At 44.0% G+C, this 20,311-nt stretch overlaps 1 protein-coding gene across 8 annotated transcripts in view; it reads left to right on the forward strand.

Moving 5' to 3' along the window:
• The first annotated feature begins 348 nt into the window (after positions 1-348).
• Fbxw11 (F-box and WD repeat domain containing 11) overlaps positions 349-20,311 on the forward strand; it is a 97,165-nt gene continuing 77,202 nt past the window's right edge. For 3 of the 8 annotated variants that reach the window (XM_021211408.1, XM_021211409.1, XM_021211410.1), the window contains exon 1: positions 349-748. In XM_021211408.1, the coding sequence (XP_021067067.1) occupies positions 704-748 (45 nt within the window). In that variant the 5' untranslated portion in view covers positions 349-703. Of the gene's footprint in view, positions 749-10,473; positions 10,631-20,311 lie in introns of those variants that run through there. The other 5 variants (XM_029546610.1, XM_029546609.1, XM_029546611.1 and 2 more) reach the window with 4 other exon arrangements.

Genomic DNA, 20,311 nt, shown 5'->3' on the forward strand with positions numbered 1-20,311 from the left:
CGCTTTCCCAGCTGTCTCCAAACTCTTAGATGCCCGTCTTCCTTTGGTTGTGTCTTCGGGTTCGCGGGCCCCCTCCCACACTTCCTAGTGCAACCTGGGACCCACCCGTCTCCACCGTCTGTCCCTACCAAATGCAACACACACGGAACGGCCGCGCGGCCGCCTAGACGACTAGTGGACCCCGCAGACACCCACTGCGCATGTGCGGGGTTCAGTCGCACTGCAAAGATCTCAGGCAAGTGAGGAGTTGCTCGGAGTTTCCGTCCAGGTCCGGGCGGCTACGGGCTGCCAGGAAGTCAGGAACGACCAAGCGGAAGGAGACCTCGCGCGCGAGGATTTCTGGGACAAGTAGTCGCGGCGCTCGCGAGGTCCTATCCCGAGCAAGCCCTAGATAGTCCAGGTCTGCACGTCCCGCACTCACCGCCCTGCGCTCCCCTAGGTGCTCTCTCCGGTGGCGGAAGCCTGGCAGGTTGGACCAAGCGGCTTCTTGCTCCCACAAAGCTGCGCGAGCCGCCGCGGCTGCCGGGAGTTGTAGTCTTCGCTGTGCGTCCTGCGTCGGCCGAGGGTGAGGGCGGAGCTGCGGGCGGCCCGGGCGGGCTGGCAGCTAGAGTGGGTGCGAGAGCTGCCTCCGCCGCCGCCGCCGCCACCGCCCGGGCCGATCGCTGCTGCGCGGAGAGAGCGAGGCGGGGCCGCCGGGGCCGCCATGGAGCCCGACTCGGTGATTGAAGACAAGACCATCGAGCTCATGGTGAGTGCGGCCCGCTGGCCTTCAGTTCTTCCGGCCGGCCGGCCGGTGGCCCGGGGGCCTGCCCACCTCGGCGTCCGCGCCAGGCCAGCCCTCGTTCCCCGCCGCCTGGGCCCGGCCGTCCCCCTGCTATGGCTCGTTGCTGACGCTTCGCGCTCTTGGGCCGGCCCGGCCTCCACTCCCGCGGCCCCCCCAACCCCCTCCTTGCCGGGCTCCAGCCAGTCTCGGGCGCCCCAGCCTCGCTCCTGCCGGAGCCACTGCTCACTCTTGCCTTGCCCTCACACTCTCTTTTTAGAAGGGGATTTCTTTTTCCCTTTCCCTGGATTCCTCTGGCCAGGCCTGCATCGCGCCTCCCAGCCCTGCTCAAGCTGAGGGTGATGGTGGTGGAAGGGAGTCCGAGACCAGTTGGAGCCGCTTCGGCCTCCGTAACCTAGGCGCGGGGGGGTGGGGTGGGGTGGGGTGGGGTGGGTCTCAGCACCCTCGCCCCAAGCTTCCGCTGTATGGATGCCAGGATAGGCCCCTCTCGACTGGGATGTTGGGGGTGCCTACGAGTCAGGCTGTTCCGGATAAGGGGCCTATTTTCCGGGCCCCTGCGGTGTCAGGCTTCTTGGACAAAGGGTTTCCTACCCTGCCGTGAAGGATGTTTGTATAGCAAGGCCCTAGGTACTCTTGAATTCTATGCCCTAGGAAAGGGAAACCGTAACTTTATCATTTGGGAAATGAGAGGGGAGGGAGAAGAGGTCGCACTCATCACTGCCACCCTCTCTTCTTTTAATGATAAAAAGTGGGAGGGGGGTTTCTTGGCCCACGGATAGGCAGCGATCCCTTTACTGTTAGAAACCATTGGTAGCCAGCCTGGTCAGGTCTCCCGGACACCCCTAACCCGTTTCTGACCTCAGACTTGGTGCTAGAAAGGTTTTTGGAAACAGGACTCTGAGTCTGAGAAAGTGAAGAATTTGCTCATTGGCGGAAGAAATAAAGTATGACTGGTATTACCTGCCAGTTTGAACGAGAGGGAAATCAGACTGGGCCCAGCAGAGTTGGGGAGGAAATCGGCCTCAGCAAGAGCATACAAAGGGCTCCTTCCTGTGAAAACCTTGATAGTTTCTTTGTATCTGTACTAATATAGTAACAACTAGTATCTGCTCCACAGTATTAAGAAAAGGTGAAAGATCTACTGAACTTAGCAAAATGTTTTCCTCGTCAGAGTTTCTCCTATGTGAATCGCTTATTGAGTCAGTGATTCCACTGGGTAGGGTTGGTGACATCAGAGCCACTTCCCCCATTTAATGCTATAAATAATAAATGGTGATACTGAAAGTCTGTTGGATAGCCTCATGGTTTCTGTGGATGATGTTATCCAGGGAGCTGAGGTACACGTTTTAAAATGGAAGTATAGTAGCATAAATACAGAGTCTCATGTCTGCTGGACTCTGCACAATGTGCAGAACTGGATTGTTGAAAATTAAACCTGGAAGTTTCTGGTTGTGTGTGTGTTTTATGTCACTTTATCTTCAGGTTCTGAGGGCTTTTTTCCCTTTTCAGAATCGAATTGTTGGTTATAAGTTTGGGAAACTTTCATAGTGGGTTATTTTGACACTATATATATATATATATATATATATATATATATAGAGAGAGAGAGAGAGAGAGAGAGTTTGTTTTTCGAGACAGGGTTTCTCTGTATAGCCCTGGCTGTCCTGGAACTCACTCTGTAAATCCGCCTGCCTCTGCCTCCCTAGTGCTGGGATTAAAGGCGTGCACCACCATTGCAAAATATCTTTAAAAAGTTGCTGTTTATGTATTATTGTGAATTCACATGTGCACCACAGTGGGCGTGTGGAGGTCAGAGGACAACTTGGTAAGGTTTCTCTCCTGCTTTTACTTAGGCTCTGAGACTCGAACTCATTTTGTTCAGCATGTATGTTCAAGTGCGTTTGGCTGAGCCATCTTAATGACCTCGATTTTGGCAAAGTGTCTTCATACATGTTCCATCTTCTTAAAGATAAACAGTATATCTGCTTTTTTTTTTTTTTTTTTTTTTNGTTTTTCAAGACAGGGTTTCTCTGTGTAGCCCTGGCTGTCCTGGAACTCACTTTGTAGACCAGGCTGGCCTTGAACTCAGAAATCTGCCTGCCTCTGCCTCCCTAGTGCTGGGATTAAAGGCGTGCACCACTACGCCCGGCAGTATATCTGCTTTCATAGTGATCAGTTCTGTTCAGTAAAAGTGGCCCACATTTACTGGTTTTCTGCTTATAACTAAAAAAGTTTTTGTTTTGAGTGCTGGGGTGCACCTCAGTGGTAGAGCATATACTTAGAGTCCATAAAATCCTGATGGGTGTTTAGATTTTGTGTGATAATATTTGCCATTAAATTGAAGTGATGTTACCTAATGAAGACATAAAAGTGATTTAATGTAGTATTCTTAGAAATGTAATTAAAAAAAAAAAAAATGTGCCAGGCATGGTGGCACATGCTTTTAGTCCCAGTACTCAGGAAGCAAAGACAGGTGAATCTCTGAATTTGAGGTCAGCCTGGTTTACAAAGTGAGTTCCAGGACAGCCAGGGCTACACAGCTTGTCCTAAAAAACCTAAACAAACAAACAAACAAACAACTCCCCCCAACAAACAAAACCCTGTCTCAAAAAACCTAAACAAACAAAAGTTGTAGTGACTAGACATGCATTGTTAGCTTTGATTTACTGTGTCTGTGCATATGCAATGTTACTTGAGTCATTTTATAAGGTATGTAGCTACAGTTTTTCCAAATTGTTGATACCTGCTTTTCATTATGATGGGTTTTAATTATAATCAACATACCCTATTGTGTTATATTTTAGAATATTCCTTTGAAAATGACTTCATATTGGTTGTGGAATGCTAGTAGTGGAGACTACATCTACTTAGTATAGTATACTCTTTGCTTCTGTCCCTAGCTATAGTCGGAGGAGAAAGATGGTGACAACAGAACAGTGAAGTTTCAAAACCCAGTTGCCATCTTTGTGACTACTTGAGGCCTGGTCTACCAAAAGTGCTTCTGTCCTAGCATTCTGTGTCTAGGACTGACCTTAACAGGAACCTTACAGAGACTCTCTGTCTCCCCACTTTCTCCTTTCTCTCTGTCCTTCTTTATGCCTCCCTTTTCTTACCAGTCTCCCACCTCCCTCTTTTTAACAGATTCTCTCTTCCTCCAGCTCCCTGTCCTCTTGCAGGGTCTTGTGTAGCCCGGGATGGCCTGGAACTTTGTAGCTGAGGCTGGCCTTGAACTCCCAACTCTCTTTCCTCTACTTTCTAGGTGCTGGGATTATGGATCTGTACTACCATCCTCAGCAAGGTAGTAAATGAACTCTTGAAAGAGACAGTGAATTGTAGTTGCTGATAGTCAATAATTTAATTGTCCTGTGGCTTTCATAGCTTTACTGGCCTAGTGCTGAGCCAACTTTATAGACCTGTTTTCTCAACTTCCCTGTAACAATCAATGTTATTATGAGTGAGATAGAAGAGCAGTGATCCATTTTGGAAATATTCAGAGCTTACCAGGCTGTGTGTCTGGTTTGGCGGATTTCAGTGGAAAGAATGCATCACATTGAGTTGGGAGCAGGAGTTGATGTACAGGCATTCCTTAGGAAGCTGCAGATTGACAGGTGGCTCGTTCCTCCCATGAAAAGACAGCAAAAAGCTGCAGCAGTTTAAGGACACAGGCCAACAGGCAAAGGTGCTAGCTACCAAGCCTAACTACTGAGTTGAAGAGAAGAAATCTCTGGAAAGTCACCCCCATCCCAGCAAATGAGTAAATATAATTTTAAAGAAGTTTAAGGATGATAATTCTGCCTCATGAACATGAACAGAACTTGCCTAGTTATACTTGTGATTGGCTGTTGAAGCATCCCCTCTGTAAGAGACCTTAAGTGAGTCACTTCCTTTTTGCTTTCAGCTCCTAAGTGGATGAAGTAATAAAGACTAAATATAAGAAGGTGCAATCTAAATGCTATTTTTAGAGCTATTGAAGTATAGGCAGGCTGCAAAACTAGGGAGAGGAAAGAAATTGTTCAGGTAAATTATTGTTTGTCTTTCTCTTTCTCTTTGTGGTTCAGTTTTTTCCGCTCCCTTCCTGACTTTGGCTTTGTGAGGCAGGTAGGATTGGGTAGTGAGTCTCCAGCCATTGGGCGTCTGCACTCGCCCCTTACGGCTCTCAGGTGGTGCTAGCTCACCACATGTGCAGAAATGGATGTGGGTTTCAGCAGGACTCAGATGAAATAAACCACTCGTGTTTATAGACTCTGACCTAGAGAGACTGTGGCTCAAATAGTTAATCTGCCTGAGAATGTGCAGTAGGTTGGTGTCCTTCAGATTTGACAAGGGTGGCCCTGACTGCTGTAGTCTGTCCTTTAAGTAGAGGGCTAGCTCAGGGTACTCCCTAGCCCACTGACACAGAATCCTAGACCCACACACATGTGGTTTTGGGTAGTGCTGTTGGAGCATCTGTAAGGACTCGGGGATCCTGGGGAGGACGCAGCTCCAGGCCTGATGACTCTGCTTTCCTCTTCAGTTCTCCCTCCTGCCACTTTCTTGCCTTCTTTGAACCTGCCTCTCTGATCTTTATTCCCACTTTCTTTTTTGTGCTCCATTGAGAGTTGGGGGACCATGGTCCTGCATATTCTTGTCAGTACTGGTATAAACTGCCTTGAGTACATTTATTGAAGGCTGCTGTTTACTAAAGGTTTCCATCCTTCTCGTCTATATATGCAGATAAACCTCTGTAAGCCCAAGAAATATAATGGAGGCCACCCTTTGATGTCAGTTTGTGTGGTGGGTGGTGGTGGTAAATAATATCTTGTTTAGTTGCATAGCACTACATCTGTGGAATAACCCTTAAATGAATCCTGACATTTGAATTATCTGGTTGTACTTAGCATAGTCTGAGGTTATACTGTAATTACCTGTTTGTGTCCCCCATTAAATAATAAGATCTTCATAGGAGGAGATGAGACCTTCCCTTCCTCTGGCCACAGCTCCTTCGCATACATAGTGTGCTCTTGTAATATATGTTCATTTAGTAATGGACTACTTTCTGTATCTTGGCCACCTTTATGTCTGTGAAACTTCACTTCATCTGTTTCTTTCTTTCTTTTTTTCTTTTTTAATTTTTTATTTTGGTTTTTCAAGACAGCCCTGGCTGTCCTGGAACTCACTTTGTAGACCAGGCTGGCCTCCAACTCAGAAATCCGCCTGCCTCTGCCCCCGGAGTGCTGGGACTAAAGGCGTGTGCCACCACGCCCGGCTTGTTTCTTTTTTAACTAAGTCTATCTATCTATCTATCTATCTATCTATCTATCTATCTATCTATCTATCTACCTATCTATCTATTTTACGTTTGAGTGCTCAGACACACCAGAAAAGGGCATCAGATCCCATTACAGATGGTGGTGAGCCACCATGTGGATACTGGGAATTGAACTCAGGACCTCTAGAAGAGCAGTCAGTGCTCTTAACTGCTGAGCCATCTCTCCAGCCCACATCACCTGTTTCTAATGCTCATAATAATCTTAACATTCATGGAACCTTAACCTCATTGACTGGATTACCCAGAATTGCATTTGGGTCCAAACACCAGTGTCAGAAGCTGCAGCCAGTGATCCTTCACCATGTGCCAAGTGTGTGCTGCTCAGTGGCTTGGCTATCTATTAATTTAATGTTAGGGTTGGTTTTTGTTTTTGTTTTTGTTTTTTGTTTTTATTTTGAGACAGGGTTTCTCTGTGTAGCCCTTGCCTTTCTGGCCTTAAACTCACAGAAATCCACCAGCCTTTGCCTTCCACTGATCACTGGGATTAAAGACCATTGCTGAGGCTTTGTCTTTTTAAAGTACCATCCTTTAAAGATTTTCTTTCAATGAGTTTAGCACAAAGGTGTACATAGAAGAAAAAGACTGATGAGGGAAGTGGAGGGTGGTGTGTGACATATATAAACATTTAGTCATCATGTATGCATATATTGACATATGCATCGTAGACCATCTATCAAGTAAGAACTTAGGAGGAAGCTGTTCTCCTTTTTTGGTTTTTTGAGGCAGGGTTTCTCTGTGTAGCCCTGGCAGTCCTGGAACTCACTCTGTAGACCAGGCTGGCCTTGAACTCAGAAATCCGCCTGCCTCTGCCTCCCGAGTGCTGGGATTAAAGGCGTGCCCACCACGCCCGGCTGTGTTCTGCTTTTATATATGTTGGTGAGAATAGTTGGTAAGCTACAAGGGTTTCCTGACCTAGAAATTGTGCTTAACTAGCAGAAGGGGCGTGGCAGCGGGGCAAGACACCTGCTTTCTGTCAAAGTGCTACACTCATTATGTGACCTTAAAGGAGGCCATTCAGGCAGCTTAGCTGTACATAATGGAAACCTGCAGAGCCTTCTGAATTATGGGGAAGTCTCAAGAGGCATGTATATGAAAGGACTTCACAGTGTGGGCAGCCTTACTAATAGCTCTACCTCCAAGTGCAGAGACCCTTTTTATTTATTTATTTATTTATTTTAATTTATTATTATAAATAAGTACACTGTAGCTGTCTTCAGACACACCAGAAGAGGGCAGCAGATCTCATTACGGGTGGTTGTGAGCCACCATGTGGTTGCTGGGATTTGAACTCAGAACCTTCAGAAGAGCAGTCAGTGCTCTTACCCACTGAGCCATCTCGCCAGCCCCGCAGAGACCCTTTTTAATTTTAGTATTGGAGACCACTGCTAAGTTGTCCAGGCTGTATCAGTCTCCCGAGTACTAGGGTTACAGGCATGCACCACCACACCTGGCTGATGCTTCTTTTAAAAAACATTTTATTATTGTGTATGCATAAGCATGAGGTGTGTATGTGTGAGTATGTGTATTCGTGTGTGTGTGTTTGCGTGCTTGTGTGCGCACGCACGCGTGCATGCATGTGTGTGTGTGAGTGAACTCATTATGTAGCTCAGGCTGGCCTCAAACTTGATGTCCTCCTCCCTCACCCACCCAAGTTGCTTGGATTATAGGTATGTGCCACCATGACAAGCCTTCAGGGACCTGCGTTTTATAAAGCAAAACCAGCACAGATGGTGTGGGAAAAGTTAACTTTTTTCCTCAGGAGTTTTGCATATGTTTATTTGTAAAGCTATTTGCATGTATATGCATTTATTTTTAGAGACCTAACATTCCGTTGCTTTTAGCCCATAGATATAGTGAGTCATTCTTTGAGGGAAATGGTAATATTTTACAGTATCCACAATGTATTTGGAAAATTTGGGCGGTATTATGATGTTTAGTTAGTCTGATCAGACAGACCTTTGTAGTCGTGGAGAGAGACCCTCTGCTTCCACCCCAGACCTGGATTGGTTATCCCAGTAGAATGAGACTGTCAATTAATGTGTGTGATCATTGAATATTCTGATTAATGTTTTATTGGTTTAGGGTGTTCTGTGAAAAGAAGACTTGATTCTTGGCAAAGCTGGTGATTTTGACCATTAGTCGAATAAACCATGTTTCCTTCTAGGTTGGATTGTTGTTTATTGAATTAGTTGACAGTGGGGGAAAACCTGTTGGTCAAGAATGAGTTCCCTCTGTTAAGTTTCTGCTTCATCACAATTGCTTAACAGGAAGTTTGTCTTTGTAGGCAGACGAGAGACAGACTAGGGAGACCTGATAGTCCAGTCGCTGGGTCTGACCTTGGCCTTACTGTTTTAACAAAGGTTAACTTTGGTGTAAAGTTTTGTGATGTCCGCAGGAAGATTGCTTAGGAAATTACCTCTAATGGCTAGGCAACATAAAGGCTTCACGGGCCACAGTGAGGAACATTATCAAGAAAAATGGAAGGGAAAAAGAAAAATGCTTGCTTGTGGGTAGAGAGGTGTGCGAATGCAGTGAACGTGGGCGTTGGTCTCCAGGAGAAAGACTTCTCTACGGAAGCGAAAGCTAAGCGAAGGCTCTACATACCTTAACTTCTTAAGGACTTAAGTAAGAACCTTTAGTCACTGTAGGAACCGATAATAAAGTATACTTTGGCTGTCTGAGAAGAGACCAGGAAAACTCTTGTCTTCACTCTCCACCTTTGTCTGCTAATCTTCTGGAAAGCCTGCCGCCAGTTAGGCATTGGAGAGAGACTTCTTTGAAGGAAGGGTGAAAAATTAACTCACCAGTACAGGGAAAGAAGGCCAGAGGATTCAATAGGGTGAGAAACAAGTTAGCCGATGAAGTGGTTTGCTGTGTGCTGTCCTGCAGTTTGGATGTAAGTTGAACTTTGAAAAAGAGTATATTGTTTTAGCAGCTAGCCACCAGCATAGGCCACTGGATACTTTTGTCACACCTGGATTTCCAGTTTAATTAATTAATTAAGACAGGTTTCATCTAACTTAGGCTGGCCTTGAATTTGCTATGTAGCACAGATGCCCTTGAACTTCTGATTTTCCTGCTTCCACCTCCAGAGTCCTGGGCTTATAGATGTGCACCTAGTTAATGCAGTGCCAGGGACAGACCCTGGGACTCTGAATGCTAGGTAAGCCCTCTGCCAACTTAAGCCTCCTGTCGTTCTTGGCTCAGTAACAACTAGTGGGGAAGGGCTTGAACTCTTCTTTCTTTCTCTTGGTGTGGTGCTTTACCTAGTGCCTTCTTTAAGTTGTGAGGACTGTAGTATTTACATCTGGTCACTGTGGTGCTGTGTACTCACAGACAGGCCTGGCCATTCAGTGCCCAGGCCGTGGAAGTCAGCACACTGTCAGGATCGCCTGTGGACGGTTCTGCATCTGAGAAGTTAAGTCTTGAGTTGAGAAGGGATCTTAGATAGCTGCTAACACAGAAGAGGACTCATGCACCTTTAAGATGTGGTTTGCTGTGGCATCAATGCTTGGGACCTTGGAACTGTATGGCTCTTTGGTAATGTGGATTATTATGTGGAGTTTGCTCTTTCTGTACCAGGCTGAAGTTCTCACCCTTCTGTACTTTTGTAGTTCTCAGGAACTTAGGGCCTTTTGAAAGTATTTATTGCTTCTGTCCCAAGAATAATGGGTTTTCTGACCCTTGTACTTAGGAGGCAGCCGTGTTTTGTGAAAATGATATGGTTAATAGAATTTGCATTTACTATAATATTTATAGGTGTCATCTTGTAAATTATTGATTAGTGTACTTTATTGTTTCTTTGGTTTAGTTGATAATTAGCTGTTGTGGGGTATTGGCCTTTATTGAACTGTAAGTTCACACTTATTATCACGAGTTTTAAGAATATTCGGTATCCCAGTCGAACACCAAGGATTTGAGTAATATATGTACGTTTGATGTCTTTTCAATGGCAAACCAAATGATTCCTTTAGTAGGTATGTCAGTAAATATTGGGAGATATTTGAGCCCTTGCTTATTTTCAGTTTGGCTGGCAAACTGCTTTTGTAATGGTGGAAGGGCTGTCCTAGAAAACAGACAGGAAGTTCATTGTATTGACTAGTCATGGACAGTTTATGTGGACGGTTGAGTGAGTTTTTAGTGCCTCTCATTTGTGGATCGTGTGCTGTTTGTCATGCTAAATATTAATATTAGCTGTGTCTCTATTCGTTATGTAGATTCCTTCTCTCAATGCCAAAGTGAAGGATACTGCCCCAGGTCCTTCATGGCCAAGGTCTGTGCCTCAGATCCACCATTCTATCCGGCCCTTTTCTCCATTCTTGGTGGCTGTCATTTGCCGCTGGTGCCATGGTGGGTGTATGGATTGCTTTCTGTCTTTCAACAGTTACCGAAGTGCATGTTTGGGATTTTGTTGAAGAAAGCTGGATACAGTAAACGGAAAGAATCTTGGAAGATGCTTGACTGCTGTCTTTTCTCAGACTAGTCTGAAGGGAATCCCCCATTCATTCAGTGGTGGATCTGAAGTGCAAAATACTTTCCAGGTAAGCCATTGCCCTGTGTTGTGTTGTTTTGTGGACACTCACCTCACTGAAAGACACTTTAAACAATCTTTTCAAAGTTGCGTGTGAGGCTCACCGTGTAATCCCAGTACTCAGGAAGGTAAGGCAGGAGAACTGCTGCAGGTTGGAAGCCAGCCTACAGAGTGAGGCTGTATTTCAAACAACAACAAACAAATCTTTTCTTTCTTCCCCCTTGCTAGGGGGTGAAAGACATACTGAATATTTGTGCCTAGTGTTTGTGAGTCAGTGAAGGGGCTGTGGCAGAATTACCAGTAAAAACTGCATACATGTAAGGATTACAGTTACAGGCTTAGATTTCTTCTCATCAGAGCTCAATAGAGAATATTGTAACAAGGGATTTGCAGAGGTCTGAGGGGATAGTTTATAAAACAGGTGGCCATTTTGAGATATTTTCTTGCATGGATTAAATATTGTTGATAATGGCCAGATTATTTTTTAAAAATACCATGTAAAGCAGTAGTCTGTCATGAGGACTCCTGGAGGCTCTGCTCAGGAGGCTTCACTCTGTGCGGCAACTGTTGAGAGCATTGCTAACTGCAGGCGGTGCTTGGCATGTTCTGAATTGGCATATGTGTCACTTGAATTTTAGACAGTGCGATGGAGCTCAGAAGTACTGAGGAAGTGCAGGTTACACGCAGGCCATGCAGTTAGTAAGTAGCAGAGTCACATTCAGGCTTGGACTCTTATGTCCAATGAAGTTTGTATTTAAGCCTTTTGGATTTTCACTTTTTTTAAAAAAAAAAAAAACAGTGAAGTGTGTGTGTGTGTGTGTGTGTGTGCGCGCGCGTGTGTGTGTGTGTGTGTGTGTGTGTGTAGATGTAGGTGTGTATATGTGCTCACTGTATATGTTTTGGGGATAAGGGTTGCATATGGNGGCCAGGTTGATGGCAAGTGTCTTTCTTAATAGCTCTTTTTTTTTTTTTTTTTTTTTTTGGTTTTTCGAGACAGGGTTTCTCTGTATAGCCCTGGCTGTCCTGGAACTCACTTGGTAGACCAGGCTGGCCTTGAACTCAGAAATCCGCCTGCCTCTGCCTCCCGAGTGCTGGGATTAAAGGCCTGCGCCACCGGGCCCGGCTTTAATAGCTCTTATACCTTATTTTGGCGACAAGGTCTCCTGATGAACCTAAACACTGGTTTTGCTACACTGGCTAGGAGACCAGTGCTCAGATAATAGGCGTGCCACCTCAGGCTTTGATATGATTTATCTGTGTGTGTTTGTTTGTTTATGTTGTTGTTTTAATTTATGTGGGTGACTATCAGGTCAGGTCCTCATGCTTGTATAGCAAGCACTGTATTAACCAAGCCATCCTCCGGCCACAGTGGAGTTTTACCTGAAGAACACGGCTAGCTCATTGTTTGGCATGGTATTTTTCCTTGTCAGGGCTACTATTGTTATAATGAGACATCATGACCAAAAGCAAGTTAGGGAGGAAAGGGTTTATTTGACTTACACTTTCACATCACTTTTTATCACTGAAGGAAGATAAGACAGGAACTTAAACAGGGCAGGAACCTGGAGGCAGGAACTGATGCAGAAGCCATGGTGGAGTGCTACTTACTGGCTTGCTCCCCATGGCTTGCTTAGCCTGCTTTATTTATCATCACCAGCCCAGGATGATCCCACTCAAAATGGGCCAGGTCCTACCCCATCAATAACTCAGTAAGAAAATGCCCTACAGACTTGCCTACAGCCCTATTTTATGGAAGCATTTTCTCAGTGGAAGCTTTTCTCTGTCCAGTGACTTTAACTTATGTCAAGTTGACATAAAACTAGCAACACAGTATTTTAGAAATTTCTGATGTTCTGTCTGCTCTGTGAAAATTCAGCAGATCTTTATTTTAGTCAGTTGTTCGGATGAATATGAAAGTAATTTAGGAGATGTGCTGTATACAGGGATCCCCATTGGATTCAATCCTACATTTTCCCCATTCCTTCATAGAATTTTAGCTTTACTCAAATAGCTTATAGCTCAAATGCCATACACTTCTTTTGACCTATCATCTGTCGGCCTGACAGGATAGATGTTCTCAAGTAACGCTTGAAACCATAATTTTTTCATTATTTAACATTCCCTTTATTCCTCACACCCTGTATTGTTTGGAAACTTTGTGTTACAGCTGACATTCTGACTTATTTCAGTTGGATTTCTTTGCATTTGCTAATATTCTAGCACACCACTTTAAGAGCAGTGGGTCATGGCTGTTGCAGTAGAAAAAACAGGCGGTAGTTACTGAGCGCTTCTTCTTTGTGAAGATTCATGTAGTTAATGTGTAGATAGGAACTCATATTTCCTTATAGTAACCCGGTAGGGTAAGAGCCCTCAGTGCTCCATTGCTGAGGGAGCCAATGGCTACAGTGGTTAAATAATGTGTTCAACAGCAGAGATGAGAGGGAGTCTAGGCAGCAAGGTTTAGAGACTGTGCCTTTATCCTCTGTGTTCTTGTTTAGAACAACATCTGGTTATGGGTACACAGGCCGAAATCCTGCCTAACACTGTATACAGCTTTCTTACTTTAGAAGTTAATGAGGTTGGGTGTGGCAGTTCATGAGCCTGTAATCGTATTATTGGGAGGCTGGCTGTTGAGTTCCCAGAAATCTAATTCAGTCATTGTGCTCAAAGTGTGTCTTTAGCCAAGGGATGGGGTAACATCAGTAACTTTACAATAAATACTGTTAATAAGACCAGAAACTAATTTATAAGTTTACAGTGATTATATATATGTTGACATGAGTAGTATATTTTTTTCTTCTTTTGAGACAGGGTCTCATGTAGCTCTCAGGCTTGCCTTGAACCCGGTATATAGCTGAGGGTGGTCTTGAACTTGTGATGTTCCTACATCCATATGGGAGCACTGAGAATTACTGGCATGCATAATTATACTATTTTATTTGATGGTGGGCATCAAACTCAGGGCTTTTTTGTATACTAGGCAAGTACTCTACCAACTGAGTTTCATTCCCAGCCCAAGTATTCTCTTACACAAGGATTTGCTAGATGCTAATTTATATGCTAGTTTAATTCAGAGAGGCTTGCAGACTCCACCCAAAATGACTACAACATTCCCTTTCTGTAGGTAAGCTTTACCTAGCTCAACCTATGAGTGCCAATCCTTTGTGGGGCTGGGGGGCATCAAATAAGCTTTCACAGGGCTTACATAGCAGATATCCTGCATATCAGGTGTTTACTTTACAGTTTAAAACAGTAGCAAAATTACAGTTGTGAAGTAGCACCAAAAATAATTTTATGCTTGGTGTGGGTCACCCCAACATGAGAAACTATATTAAAGGGTCACAGCATAGGAAGGTTGAGAACCATTGGCCTAAGCAGGTCATGCCATGGGCTCAAATCTGTTAAGTAAGATTATCTGCTGGTTGGCTAGAGAGAACCTTTTCTACTTGTTTGTTTGTTTTGCTTCCCATGGAGTGGATAGATTTCTTGAAAGCAAAACCTCACTTCAAAACCTTTTCTATTTAAGGCATTTAGGGTTTTGCGTTTCCTCCCCTTTTCCCTTTCCTTTGTTTTTTGTTTTGAGATAGTGTTTTGTATGTAGCCCAGGTTGGGTATGAACTTGTGCTCTTCCTTCACCCTCCTCAGTGCTGGAATTATAGCTACACATCACCTCTGTACCTGCTCTTAGAGAACTAGGTCACTTAGCATATTCAGCTTGAGTGTACCTTTGACTTAGAAGTCCAAGAAGTCCTTGTTTCTTCCTCTTCTCTTTATTCTTTTTGCACGTGTATGTGGTGTGTGTGTGTGTGTGTGTGTGTGTGTGTGTGTGTGTGTTCATGTAGAGGCTAGAAGTTGATGTCTTTCTCCATTGTTCTCCATTTTATTTACTTGAGTGCTCATGGATCGGCTAGTATAGTTAGCTGCTGGGATCGAGATTTGGACTCCTCTCCTCCAATTTGTGGGACAAGAGCTTTTCCAATGAGGCCCCCTCCCCTACCCCCACCCCTCTCCTTCCCCACCTCTCTCCCCTTACTCTGGCCCCTGGTTTTGCTTCGAGTTCCTTTGTCACTGCTGTGACCCATTTTCTGTCCACTTCTTATTCGTAAGGAGATAGTTGACTTATTAAGCTTATGTAACTTGGCCAAATCGTATGTACATAGGAGCATACGGAGGATCACATTCTCCATCATTATAACACGCTGCTCAGTGGAGCTTGCTTTCAGCCTATGTTCTTGAGGTAGAAAGGGTAACAAATAAATTGGTATTTCAGGAAGTTAGCTTGGCAAGTGGGTGCAGGATAAAGAGACTGCAGGCAGAGATGTGTTAGGCTTAGTGATAGTGGTTAAAAAGAAGCCAGAGTGCTTGCAGGAGGGTTGACTGGGGTGCTGTGGCTTGTGAAGGTTGTAGGTGGCCGGTCTACAGGGTTTAGGGGTTGGTTTTAGTAGCAGAACCGAGGAGTAATATCATGAGTTTTAGATTTTTTTCTTCTGCCTTGAGCCCTTGGGTAGGTGTTTGCTTTCTTCCTTAGGATGGTAATACTGTAATAGAACATGATATTAGGGGAGAGGAAAGAATGAGTTCATGTTAGGTGAGACTAATAATGAATTTGATTCACCTATAGATGAAGAAAACCTAAGGGTAGAGGTATCTGTATGTAATATTGGTCTGAGCTCACCACATAGGGACATTTGGGAGCCTTTGTCTTCATGTAGCTGTATGAGATTACTCAAAAAAAGATTTGTCTGGGAATGGCAGCACACAAGGATGGGTTATGATGTTGACCAGGTGGTGTGGTTACATTTCTCTCTCACCTTGATTTCTCAGCACCCTGCCAGTAACTGTTCCCAGTCTACAGATGGGAACATAGTTGCATCTTTTCTCTCATTCTTTTTTTTTTTTTAAGATTTATTTATTTATTATATGTAACCCACTGAGCCATCTCACCAGCCCCCTTTTCTCTCATTCTTAATTGGCTAATCAATGAGGCATAGTTGTTAATGTGTGTTTTCAGAGCATCATTGCGTTTATTGTATATACATCCTTTATTCTTACACATGACTTCAATTCTACATCGGGGTTACTAAAACAGGAGAAAATAACCTGAGCAAAGATGGCAAAGAGATACCTACCCTCTCAGCCAGCCTCAGTTTTGAGTGTTTCTTACCTAGCACTGGTGAGTGCAACCATGGTATTTTAAGAAGACATTTTAAACATCACAACATGAAGCCTAAATACAAGTCAGCTATTTTACCTACTTGTCAGTTAAAGCAATAGCTGTTCTAGTACAGGAGTCAAAATTGACCATGTTGGAATAATCGAGATGCTGTGTTGGTCTCTAGTGTAGCACTTCATTCGGTGACTTAATTTTGAGACAGTCTGTGTAGTTTATGAGTTCTCTGACCGTTGTTTGTTTGTTTGTTTGTTTGTTTTTGTCTGTATGCATGTCTGCATACCATAAATCTGGTACCAGTGCCTGGTAATAGAGGAAGCCAGAAGAGGGCATTAGATTATCTGGAACTGTAGCTATAGACAGTTGTGAGCCACTATGTAGATGCTGGGAATTGAATACAGGTACCTGTGTTCTTAACTGTAGAGCCATCTGTACAGCCCTGAATCTTACCTACTTTAATGTAAAATATGATGTGATTTTCTTAGCTATCAATTCTTAAAGGACACTCAATTTTTAGGGGATGCTTTTTAAAATGCAAGCTGATTTATAGTATATAGATAGGCTGTAAATCGTGTAACTAGTCTGGACTGATGAATGATATGTGGATCATTTTTAGTATTTTGCTATAACATATAGTACTGTAAGAATAACTGTAGCCGGGCAGTGGTGGTGCACACCTTTAATCCCAGCACTTGGGAGGCAGAGGCAGGTGGATTTCTGAGTTTAAGGCCAGCCTGGTCTACAGAGTGAGTTCCAGGACAGCCAGGGTTACACAGAAATGGCACAGAAATAACTTTGTACCCGTGCCATTTCACATCTGAAGTAACATCTTTAGGGCAGATTCTGAGGAGGAGTGGGGCCAGGTAGGTTCTTTGAAAGATCTGGCCCTGGGCTGGGGTTTGTCTTAGTGGCTTGCCTACCATGTGCAGGGGCTTGAGTTTGATCCTTAGCATTGTACCTTGCACAGGCCTCACACTGCTCTCATTTCCTAGTGATGTTAAGTGGACTTTAAACTGGAAGCTTTAAAAATTGTTGATCTTGTCCCTGTCCAGCCCCCAAACGCAGGTCTTCTGCTTGATGGGTAGTTGCTGTAGCACTGAGGTTAAGCTCTTTGACCTTGCATGAGAAATAGCATATGTACATGGAGTTGGGAGTCAGATTGAAGCATTCTTTTGTGCTCAGCAACCATCATGGGCCACCTTGGCATCTTCTCTCTGTTCTCTCCCTTCTTATTTTCCTCCCTACCATCCTCCCTCCCTTTCTTTCTTACTCTAGAACATATCTTTCCTTTGTTGCAGAAACTTTTGAGAGTAGTAGTTGCAAACATTTTGATATTGTTGCCCTGAAATTTGCACTTAGTTGTCTCTGCTGTCTTAATTTAGAACAAGCTATTTATCTTTCCTTTTCCCCAATGGCTTCTCAGCAGAGCCTAGTTTACTTAGTTGCCTTATGCATGTGCAGAGATGCGCAGCATCCCACATTCATTTATTTCCTTATGGTGTCATTTAACTTGCTTCTTTAGCTTCTAGTTCCTGTAAACTGGAACTTTGGTGAGTTGTATCCAAGCTAAGCTTTTTGGTAGTAATGCTTCATCATAGGAGAAATGTCCCTCCCATCAAATCACATCACCAGGCAATAAGAGCTGTGCTACACTGTTGCTTGGTTAAGGTGGCAGCAGCCAGATCTGGGTAATAATTGCAGTTTTCCCCTCTGCTCTTGGCCAGGTTGTCTGCAGAGCACTGTTTGACACCTGGTAACAGTCTTTCTTATCACAGCTACTTACCTAGAGAGGCCAGCTTCCCAACGTAAGTCTAAAACTGCAGTAGGGCTACAAAATTAGGGTCTAGTTGTCATTCATCTTCTGTTTATTAGCTAGTGTTCAAAGAGCTAGCCTGATTCTCCACCTTTCTATCTGTACCATCAGTACTCTCGTTTTTGTTTATTCAGTGAGATAACAGTCAGTTATCATTCTTACTGATTCTCGGAGTCCCAGATTTGGTTAATGAGAGCCCCTTTTAGTAGCTCCCATTTTCTTTTGATGTGGCCCTGCCAGTCTTTGTGTGTCTCCCAGCCTTTTGGGACTAGATTGTCCCAGGTCTATGTCATGTGACACTGTGGCTTTTTATGGGGTTCTTTTCTTTTCTTTTCTTTTCTTTTCTTTTCTTTTCTTTTCTTTTCTTTTCTTTTTTCCTTTTTTTCCTTTTTTCCTTTTTTCCTTTTTTCCTTTTTGGCTTTTCAAGACAGGGTTTCTCTGTATAGCCCTGGCTGTCCTGGAACTCACTTTATAGACCAGGCTGGCCTCCAACTCAGAAATCTGCCTGCCTCTGCCTCCCGAGTGCTGGGATTAAAGGCGTGCACCACCCCCACCACCCGAGAAAAAGACAGGTTTTTTTTTTTTTTTTTTTTAAAGTATATAGTTTTCTTTCTTTCTTTCTTTCTTTCTTTCTTTCTTTCTTTCTTTCTTTCTTTCTTTCTTTCTTTCTTTCTAAGATTTATTTATGTGAGTACACTATAGCTGTCTTCAGACATTCCAGAAGAGGGCGTCAGATCTCATTACAGATGGTTGTGAGCTACCATGTGGTTGCTGGGATTCGAACTCAGGACCTTTGGAAGAACAGTCAGTGCTCTTACCCACTGAGCCATCTCACCAGCCCAAAAGACAGTTTTATAAGAGACTTTTTCTTTGTTTATTTTGTTTGTGAGTGTTGATTGTATTTGTGTGCTGTATGCATATATATGTATGTTTGCACAGGAGGCCTGAGGAAGGTATTGGGTGTCTTTCTCTTCAGTCTCTTTAAGACTGAGTCTCTCGATGGGTCTGGAGCCTGTGCTGTTTGGGCTAGGTTACGCAGTAGTTAAAAGTACATGTAGAGCCAGGCAGTGGTGGTGCACGCCTTTAATCCTAGCACTTGGGAGGCAGAGGCAGGCAGAATTCTGAGTTTGAGGCCAACCTGGTCTACAGAGTGAGTTCCAGGACAGCCAGGGCTACACAGAGAAACCCTGTCTCAAAAACAAACAAACAAATAAACAAACAAAAAAGTACATGTAGAACATACCCAGCTTCTACATGGCTGCTAAAGTCTGAACTCCCAACCTTATGCTTGCACAACTAGATTGAACCATCTCTCCAGCTACATAAGACACATTTTAAAAGCTATTCTTTGAGACTTGGCAGAAATTAGAAATGGACGGAGATGTACTGTGGCAGGGGACTGTCATAGCAAAGATAATCAGGGGACAGTGGTAGAAGGTTATCTATCTTGTTTTCTCTTTAATTTTGTGTGTGTATACACACACGCACACACACACACCTTTTTGTGTCTGAGTGTTTTATCTGTATGTATGTATGTATGTATGTATGTATGTGCACCACATATGTGCCTGGTGCCATGAAGATCAGAAAAAGACTTGAGATTCATTGGAACTGGATTTACAAATGGTTGGGAGCCACCGTGTGGGTGCTGGGACCCGAGCCCTAGTCCTCTGCAAGAGCACCAAGTAGTCTTAGTCATCGAGCTGTTTCCCCACACCCCTTTAATTTTTAATTATGTACACGTGAGAACAGGTACCTGCACTCTGTCATGTTTTTTTATGAGGCAGAGTCTAGCTATGGTAGTCTGGGCTGGCCTTGAATGTATGACAATCTTACCTTGGCCTCCCAAGGGGTAGGATTACTGGTATGTGTTACTATGCCTGGCAAAGGGTGTGAGGTTTCTCTGAGAAGGATGAATAAGTAGTCGTGTGGATTGCTTAGTATAGTTTGGGTGAAGCAGCTGAGGGATATGAACTTGCAAAGGTCCATTATAACTAAACTTGGACTTCTTTTAGGACACAAGTTACAGACTAGTTTACGTATGGACAGGAATCCCACAGACAATTTTATTTGGTCTGCGTAGATTTTAAGGATTTGTCAATTCCTGGGCACAATGTGCTCACATCTATCAATACACTCTATCCACTCCATAGCTTAAAATTTGACCCTGCATATCAGCACACCCATTTCTGGTTTTGTTTGAAAAGCTGGAGCGTTGCTGGCCTCTTGAAGGAGGCAGAGCTTGTGCGCTCTCCTGTCTGCCTGCAGTCATGCTCTCTCCTGTGGATGCAGCTGGGCTTGTGATCCTTGCATGGACCAGAAGATGAGTGCAGTGGATGTGGGTTATGGAAGCTGAGCAGCATCTGTGCTTTATAAAGATTATTCTGGCAGTCAAATTAGAGGCTGCATTCAAACTAGAAAAGTTGGAGCAGCTAATATACTGTTGCATTATTCTAGGGAAGAAACGACAGCTAGTAACAGATGGTGGAAGAGGAGGAAATGAGTCACTTCAGCTATGGAGTGGATAGAGTGTACTGATAGGTGTGAGCACATTGTGCCCAGGAATTGACAAAAGAATGTAATTTTTATGTTTTTTTTTTTTAAAAAAGACTTTGTGTGTGAGTGTGGAAGTGCACGCTGCAGTGTGCTTAGATCAGAGAACAACTTTTGGGGATCGGTTCTGTCCTGTGGTGAGGCAGAGGCAGGAG

The sequence above is a fragment of the Mus pahari genome, chromosome 14, assembly GCF_900095145.1.
Source record: "Mus pahari chromosome 14, PAHARI_EIJ_v1.1, whole genome shotgun sequence".
Taxonomy (NCBI): domain Eukaryota; kingdom Metazoa; phylum Chordata; class Mammalia; order Rodentia; family Muridae; genus Mus; species Mus pahari.